Genomic DNA, 9,628 nt, shown 5'->3' with positions numbered 1-9,628 from the left:
TTTTATAGCTTGATAATATAAGACCCAAAACAGATATTTCTACATAAAACCATACATTTGTACTAAGTAAATTTTCATTTTTTAAGAAAATTCTTCCTTATTACCTATTTTTTTTCACAGTTTCATTCAGACAAATCACTACTCAAAGGTATGTATTGCCTGTTCCAATATCTTACTTGTCATGCCATGTGGGAAAGAACACAGGTCTTTATGTATGAAGAGCAAAACTCTTCCAACTGAGCTATGTTCAAAGTACAATAAGCAATATTTTATGCTAACTAAGGGGTACAGACTGGAAGAAGTAAGTCTTGCCATATTTTTTCAACATTCACATGTGATGCAAATTCTTGGTAGCTCAGGGCACAATTTTCTTTCCTGAGGACAAATATAAATCTTTGCTTTTAGATAAGAAATATCCACATTTTTGTTGAATGTTTAAACTTAATAAAATGATTTATAGTCTCAAATATTCATTGCTTGAGAATATCACTGTTACTATGGGTAATATAAATCTCAATAGTTGCTAGAAATTTCAGGTAAATATCTAGAAGTGTGTCAGCACCAATAAAAAAAAATGTCATTATTTACTGCTGAAATTATGGAAATCTCTATACACAAAAAAGTTCCTTCAAACATATATAAATAAGACTCTTACTTTTCTAAATGATATATTAGTGTCTTTGATTTTCTACATTTTCTCTAAAGCCTCAGATATACACCAGCAAAAGGACCATGCAGAAATTCTTTTGATAAAACTGATCATGGAACTTTAATGACACATCAGTAAATAGACTCATCTTTCCATGACTACACATAGCTCTATATGGACAAGAATAGCTGCTCCTGTCAGCAACATCTACTTAGAGAAAAATGGACATTGAAGAGTTTCCTTATGGCGTTTGCTAGTCATTTGGGCAAAAAACTGTTCTTGCTTGGACTGCCATAACTAAACAGGCAAAACCCACAGAGAGGTGATTGCTAAACTTGCCTAAAAGTGAGATGATCCTTCAGGGTTTCTGCTTCATGAAAGAGTCTGAAATATTGTGCATGACACCAAAATGTGACTAACAAAGTGCCAAAATAGGCAGAACTGTCTTTAAAATTTTCTGGTTCATTAAAGAGTCTACTGGATATTATGAGCCAGTAGCTAAAGATGAGTTCCCCAACAGTACAAAAGAACTTAAGTGTGGGCCCTATACAACAACAATAGTCAAATGGTCAAATTTTAAAAGAAAGTTGGAAACTTGTAGGCAAACTTTTCTTTCCCAGTCTTTCTGTAAACAAATAACATATATTGAGAATTAATAAAAAATTTAATTTTTGGCCAATATTACTGGATTGTTACTTTTATTTATATTAAAACATTTCTATGATTCCATATGTTGCACATAGCTCTTGTCATTACCTCTCCTCAATCCTGTACCCTCTGCATCTTCTGGTGACCTCTTTTAACACTGCCATACATCTTCTAAAAATTCTCCTAGTCTTATTCTCCTGAACCATCTCTCCTACCCAGGTGTCCATGCATCAGCATTTTAGTAACCAGTGAGAATAACGCATATTTAAAGTGTGCAAAAATCGTTACACATCAGAATCCCATCTCATGGGTGAGAAAAGAGAATGACATTAGTAGCAGTTTGGGCATACTAAACAAATATCAAGAACTCAGGAAATGTAGTGTGAACAGAAGGTTAGTACTGAGGTGTGACCTTAAAATACAGGAACAGAAGAATTTGGTGGGGATGGTGGGTGAGGAAGTGGATGCAGCTTCATGCCAAGATGTGTTTACTATGATGAGTGTAGTACCTATGCTCTGTTATTTCAGTCTCTTTCTGTAGGAAGTCAGAGACACTGTTTACCATATTGTAATAACAAAGTAGGGTAGTTTCCACCTCCAATTTATAAAGTCTAGCCTGACTTCCCTCATGCAAATGTATCTTCTAGCTCTGTGTTAAATCCCTTCTGTACTGTGGTGGCATACATCTCTCTCATAGGAGGCCGACCTCTGAAGAAAAGGAGGTGTATCCCAGAAGATGAAACTGTTTGATCTTCTTTACCTGGTAACAGCCCTTCCTGGTGAGTGTCCCCACTTCATACATGTATCCATGTGGAATTCTGACAACATGTGATTGACAGAATTCTTTTTTTTTTTTTGTCTGAAGGAATTCTGTCCCAGATTCAGCTTCAGGAGTCAGGACCTGGCCTGGTGAAGCCGTCACAATCACTGTCCCTCACCTGCTCTGTCACCGGTTACTCTATTGCCAGTGGTTACGCCTGGAGCTGGATCAGACAGTCCCCAGAGAAGAAGTTGGAGTGGATAGGGTACATAAGTAGTGGTGGTAGTACTGATTACAACCCATCATTTAAGAGCCGCACCTCCATCACAAGAGACACATCCAAGAACCAGTTCTTCTTGCAGCTGAACTCTCTGACCACTGAGGACACAGCCACATATTACTGTGCAAGAGACACAGTGAGGGAAATTCAGCATTAGCCCAGACACAAACCTCCCTGTAGAGGACCTCTGGACCAGCAGGGGGAGCTCAGCCCTAACTGATCTCAGGAACTTTAAAACTGCAGGCAGAGAAAGAAAAACACTTGGTTTTCGCTGGCTTTTCTTCTAACTGCCTAAGAACAGAAGAGATAGAGGTTCATTCCTCTCTCTGATCAGGAAATATGTTGTTTTTGTCAAGCCACATGTATTTGTTTCTAACTGTGTCACTGAAGACAGGGTATGAGACACTATTTCATGTCATTTTGAATGTGGATGAAGCCTTTACCAACAGGGACATCTTTTTGGTTGTAGGAATATGTTTTAATGATAGAGGCTCTTTGGAACTATCTGGTTTTACATGACAGTAATTTTCCTGTAACAATTGTGATTCCACTTTTGATTGTTTACACACTCTTCTTTGTATGTTGGAGCACATCCTAGTCTGTTCACACAAACCAGTTGCTGGGATGTCTACAGAATGACACATACTGTGTTTTGGGCTCCACATTTCACTACTGCTGTATTACCAACTGTGCAATGCACAGGAGGGTATGCACTGGTGTCACGTGTGTAGGAGGGAATGGATATAATAACTCTGTTGTCAATATTAACTGACTTGGAAAGACAGAATATTTTGTGCAAGAAAATATATCAATTGGTAGTAGAATTTAAAACATCATATCAAATAAATATTCATCTTCACACTGATTATTAATATATTTAAATGTGTCAGAGAAGGATCTGTAGTAATATGGAGCAGCGGGCCTACGTCCCCAGCACCCCAGCCGCTTGCTAGCTTATGCCCCGAAATAACAACACACAAATTGTATTCATTTAAACACTGCTTGGCCCTTTAGCTCTAGCCCTTACTGGCTAATTCTGATATCCCAATCAACCCATCTCTAATAATCTGTGAGCACCGGTCTTACCAGAAAGATTCTAGCCTACTTCCATCCTGGGTCGGAGCTTCATCGCGTGTGTCTGCCCGGGAGCGGGGCATGGTATCTCTGCTCCAGAAAGCAGAGCTGTAGAGTCTCTGCTCACTTCCTCTTCCTCCCAGCATTCTGCTCTGTTTACTCCTACCATCTATGTTTTAACCTATGAGGGCCAGCCAAGCAGTTTCTTTATTGCTTAATCAATGAAATCAACAGATTGATATATGACACTTCCACATCAAGGATCCACCTCTGATGTAGAAGAGAATTGAAAAGTATGTGTTTAGATATACTTGGACCTTCACCTTGAGAGATTTTTCGTTGATTTGTGATTTTATTTTAATAATATAAGAGGAATGTAATTTTAACCCAAATATAGGCCCTGAAACTTAGTGCCTCACTTATGTAACTAAAAATCAACAGTGTAAATGGAATCTAATCATACCCCCACTTAAGTGAACAAACACTCCATTCAGTTAACAAGACTTATATTAAATTCTGGGATATTTTTCTCAAACTCTTTCTGAACATTAGAAAAATTTAAACAAACCAAGTGTGATAAATATTGTCTGAAATTAATAATCCCCAAACTATCATAATTTTACCAACAAGGTGGAATAGCATGCAGAGTTGTTGCAGTCCCTAAGAACCTGATCTGAACATCTGCCTCTCCATTGAAAATATCTGTCACCATCATGGAAAAACACATCCTAAAGATCATTCAGAAAGAATTAACAACTCAAATATAAGATTTCTAGGAATGAAGAACTGGATGGACATCCAGCCAGGCCAACCAAGACCTACAGACTTTCCTCATTTTTAAGGATGGCCTTGTGAAAAGAGTAGTGGGATCCCAAGCTGAGATTGACTGTAAGAGCAGGGATTCTGTCCTCAGAAGCCCTGGTTTGTGCTCATTCCCCACATTTCTGAATCTGGATTGTGTTTTCACCAGTTTCAGATGGACATCAACAAGAACAGTGAAAATCAGTTTTATATTTTTGTTTTAGAGGGAGTTTTTTTTTTTACTTTGATTTTAAGTAGCAAGTTTTGTTTGTAAAGATTGTAGAAATGGACATTTTCCTCCAATACAAACACACACTTTTGAAACACATAGGGAAAAAAAAGGATACTGACATAATCTGAGTCTTATGCTCCTCTGTGCCAATATTTTGCCATGGTTTTATCAAATTAGTAATAATATGAGAAGTGTTAGAACCTACAGTATGGAGCTTCTTATAATTTAAAGAAACAAGAAAGAACCACCTTCTTTATTTTCCTTCTTCCTGAATAACACTTGTATATACAATCAAGAGCATCATGAAGGGCCCTAAAGTTTCTGTCTATAATTAGAACATTGCCTATTGAAGTATGATTATCAGAAACTTTATTCCAAGCTTTTAATATCAGCTTGGGTACTTTGGCAATTAACCATATGAGGACTGGAAAACTGTTGGGCAACTGTTTGAAAGTCTCCTTACCCTACAATTTGATAATAAGTAATTCCTAGAGGAATCCTTCCATTTGGTTATATGCTGCATTGGACAGGGATTTGTTGATACAAATTAAACTGATTAAACTGATGGGCGGTGAGATTTTTCTTAGAGTTTGCCACTCAAAGGGTATCCTTTCATGCATACTTGACAAACATCTACCATTCAGGTAGTGAAAATACTCTCATCCCCATTCTATAGAACAATTTTTTAAAATTGTTCTATAGGGTGAATGCAGGATTTTAAAGTGCAAGGTTTTGCTGAACTTCTATTTTTAAATTGATTTTTATTAAGATATACATTTTTCCCTGCACCCCTCCCTGTCTCTCCTCACCTTCAATCCTCCTGCAAAGGTCCCTATGATTTCAACTTAGTCAGGAGATCTTGTCTTTTTCTGCTTCCTGTGTAGAATAGATCTATGTATGTCTCTCTTAATGTGTTCATTTTTGTCTAAGTTCTCTGAGATTCTAATTTGTAGGCTGGTTTTCTTTGTTTTATGTTTTAAAACCACTTAGGAGTGAGTTCATGTGATAATTGTCTTTCTGTGCCTGGGTTACCTCACTCAAAACAATGTTTTCTAGCTCCATCCATTTTCATGCAAAATTCAAGATGTCATTTTTTTTTCTGCTGTGTAGTACTTCATTAGGTAAATTTACCACATTTTTCTTATCCATTCTTCGTTTGAGGGGCATTTAGGTTGTTTCCAGGATCTGGCTATGACAAACAATGCTGCTATGAACATAGTTGAGCACATTTCCATGTGGCACAATTGAGTATGGATATATACCCCAAAGTGGTATTACTGGGTCTTGAGGAAGGTTGTTTCTTAGTTTTCTGAAAAATCTCCACACTGACATCCAAAGAGGCTGTACCAGCTTACATTCGCACCAGCAATGGAGATGTTTTCCTTTACCCCACAACCTCTCCAGCATAAGTTGTCATCAGTGTTTTTGATCTTGGCCATTATTATAGGTATAAGATGGGATCTCTGAGTTGTTTTGATTTGCATTTCTTTGATGACTATGGATGCTGAGCATTTCTTTAAGCATCTTTCAGCCAATTCAGATTCGTCTGTTGAGAGTTCTCTATTAAAGTCTAGAATCCATTTATTATTGTATTATTTGTACTTTTGATGACCAATTTTTTGATTTCTTTGTTGTTGAAGGTCTTTTCCCATTCTGTAGGCTGTTGTTCTGTCTTCTTGACCATTTCCTTTGCTTTACAGAAGCTTTTAAGTTCAGGAGGTTCCATTTTGCTGTGGGAGCTTTTTCTACTTCTTCAGCCAATATCTGCTGAGATACCAGCCTCCTGGGGAATGGTCTTTTTCTCTTTAAAAAATAGCAAGAGCACTCCAATTGCTCTCTTGCTCCAGCGACTCGACTTCTTTTTTGGCTGTCATATAGGATGGTGTTCTGTAAGTTTTTTCCGTCAAATAAATAACCCTTTGAATCCAAACTCATGTGAGATTGTTTTGTGCTTTATCTGGCACCCAACGTTTGCACCCCCATTTCCCGGCTCAGCTGCCTGCCTCTAGCTTGGCTGCCCACCACCTTCTTGGCTTGGCCAGCTTGGTGTGGCATGAGCCCTCACTCAACAATGGAAACTCCATGCTTCCAAGGTTCCATGTGCCCGGGCAGTCTTAGCACGTTTTAAGCTCAGCACTTGGGCAGCAGGAGTCAGAACACATGCCATTGCCCCATCCAGTGGAAGCACTATTTGAAATACTCACCACAGCATTCACACATAGATACTTTAGAAAGTAAAGATAATTTTGCCTAAATTGTTCCTGAAGAGATTCAAAGAGGAGATTCTGTTAATTACCTAGGTTACAGAATAGGTTTACAGAAAATTAGAACAAAAATGGCACAAATTAGGAGAGACCAGTTATGGACTCTTAATGACTTCCAAAGATTGTTAGAAGGCATTTCCAGTCTACGACTGGCTGTGGGAATAACACCTGATCTAAGGATTCATTTAAACACAACCTTAGATAGTGACAAAGATTTGAATAGTCCTAGAGAATTAATAGCTGAAACAGAAAAGGAACTGATGATGGTTGTGGAAAAATTACAGAAGGCACATGAGGATAAGGTGAATCCAAATCTTAGTTGTATTCTAGTTATATTGCCTTAGAGAACTTCTCCTACCAGAATTTTAATGCAGAGAGAAGATACTATTTAAAATGGATCTTTTTACCACACAAACCAAGTAAAAAATTAAAGCTTATATAGAAAAGGTCTCTGAATTAATTATAAAAAGTAAACTTAGAACACTGGACTGAGCTCCCAAAGTCCCAATGAGGAACAGAAGGAGGGAGAAGATGAGCAAGGAAGTCAGGACCAAGAGGGGTGCAACCACCCACGGAGACAGTGGGGCTGATCTATTGGGAGCTCACCAATGCCAGCTGGATTTTGACTCGAAAAGCAGGGGATAAACCTGGACTCTGAATATGGCGGACAATGAGGGCTGCTGAGAAGCCAAGGACAATGGCACTGGGTTTTGATCCTACTTCTTGTTCTGGCTTTGTGGGGGCCTAGCCAGTTTGGATGTTCACCTTCCTAGACCAGGATGGAGGGGGGAGGACTTCGGACTTTCCACAGGGCAGGGAACCCTGACTGCTCTTCAGACTCGAGAGGGAGGGGGAGAGGAGGGGGGGAGGTTAGGAGGGGGGGTTGGGAGGGGGGAGAGTGGGAGGACTGGGAGGCTGGGAGGAGGCGGAAAATTTTTTTTTCTTTCTTAATAATAAAAAAAAGTAAACTTAGACATCATCAACTAACAGACATAGACCCAGCAGAAATTATAGTGCCTTTCACTACTGATGATATAAAAAAGTTATGGGAAGACAATGAACCATGGCAAAGAGCTTGTGTTATTTTTTGGGAGAAATTAATAGCAACTATCCCAAAAGTGGTAGACTTAACCTTATAATGACAATGTCTTGGGTTCTTCCTCGAATTGTATGTGATGCTCCAATAACTGGAGCCCATACATTTTATACTGATGCTAATAAATGAGGGAAGGTGTGTTACAAATTAGTCAAATTGAGGAAGGCTGAACAAAGCCCTTATACTTTTATCCAGAAGGCAGAATTATATGCCATTCTAATCGTGCTAAGGGATTTTAAAGAAACTCTTAATGTAGTTACAGATTCACAATATGCAGAAAGAGTTATCTTGCATATTGAAACTGCTGAATTTATACAAGATGATACAGAGTTGACTTCATTGTTCATCCAGGTACAAGACGTAATCAGGAATAGGCTTTGTCCGATGTACATAACACACATCTGATCCCTTATGGGTTTCCAGGTCCTCTAGCACAAAGTAATGCAGAAATTGATCAATTATTGATTGAAAGCGTGTTGCAGGCTTCAGAATTTCATAAAAAACATTATGTTAATAGCAAAGGTTTAAAGAAATAGTTTTCCATTACATGGCAACAAGCTAAAGAGATTATAAAGAGATTCCCTACTTGTTCTTTATATAACCAAACATGACTAACTGAAGGGACTAACCCAAAGGGTACTCAAAGGAATGAAATCTGGCAGATGGATGTGTTCAACTTTGCAGAATTTGGAAAATTTAAATATGTAAATCACACCACTAACACCTATTCAGGTTTGCAGTGGGCAACTAATTTAAGCTCAGAAAAAGGTGATTCATTAATCACACATTTATTAGAAGTTATGGTCATCATGGGTATGCCTTCACAAATAAAAACAGATAATAGTCCAGCTTATGTCTCTGGGAAAATGAAAAGTTTTTCTGCTTATTATAATATTAAACATGTTACAGGTATACCATACAATCCTACAGGTCAAGCAGTCATAGAAAGATAAAATTGAAATATAAAGGATATGTTAAATAAACAGAAAGGGGTGGAAAATGCCCCCAGAAATAGATTACATAATGCCTTATTAAACTTGAATTTTCTTAATGCTAATGAGAAAAGAATAACAATAACAGCAAGACTTTGGTTTATGGAAAAGTCTGCTGAACTAAATCAACTGGTTTATTTCAAGGATGTGCTGACCTCTCAATGGAAGCCAGGAGATGTTCTATGTTGGGGAAGGGGTTTTGCTCTTGTTTCCACAGGAGAAGACAAAATGTGGATACCATCAAAATTGATAAAGGTTTGATTTGAAGAGGAGATACTTCTTTGAAAGGTGAAATGAAAGCTCATCCATCCACAATGATGATAATCATACAGGTTGTAAGAAAAACATATAGAATGGGAGCAGGGTTCTGTTCTTATCACTGCAGGACAATACTCAGCTTCAAAAAATTCAAGGAATGCTGGTATTTGAATACTGACAGAAGGAAAAAATTACTGCCCAATATGGATCACCCAGAAAATCGAATAGGTTCCATATGTAATAATATTTACAAATATGTTTATTTATATTCACAAATATATAGAGCTGGTTTTGGAGTTGGACTCTGGATCAGTCCCTTTCTAATTCCAAGCCTCTTGTTAAGAAAAAAACCCAGAGTTTCTGTGTCATGTCAAGAGCCATGATATGGGACAGAACAAAAAAAAAAGGACAATGGCACTGGGTTTTGATCATACTTCTTGTTCTGGCTTTGTGGGGGCCTAGCCAGTTTGGATGTTCACCTTCCTAGACCAGGATGGAGTGGGGAGGACTTCGGACTTTCCACAGGGCAGGGAACCCTGATTGCTCTTCAGTCTCGAGAGGGAGGGGGAGAGGA

The 9,628-nt window shown here is 38.2% G+C and overlaps 1 gene segment (V, D, J or C); it reads left to right on the top strand.

The window, feature by feature from the left end:
* Window positions 1-2,033: 2,033 nt before the first annotated feature.
* LOC101998674 lies at window positions 2,034-2,494 on the top strand. The segment is given in 2 exon segments: window positions 2,034-2,076; window positions 2,163-2,494. Coding segments are annotated over 2 exon segments (375 nt in total).
* Window positions 2,495-9,628: the final 7,134 nt, after the last annotated feature.

Source organism: Microtus ochrogaster, unplaced genomic scaffold, assembly GCF_000317375.1.
Source record: "Microtus ochrogaster isolate Prairie Vole_2 unplaced genomic scaffold, MicOch1.0 UNK101, whole genome shotgun sequence".
NCBI lineage: Eukaryota > Metazoa > Chordata > Mammalia > Rodentia > Cricetidae > Microtus > Microtus ochrogaster.
The sequence above is the reverse complement of the archived record's forward strand: the minus strand, read 5'-3'. Positions and strand labels throughout refer to the sequence as shown.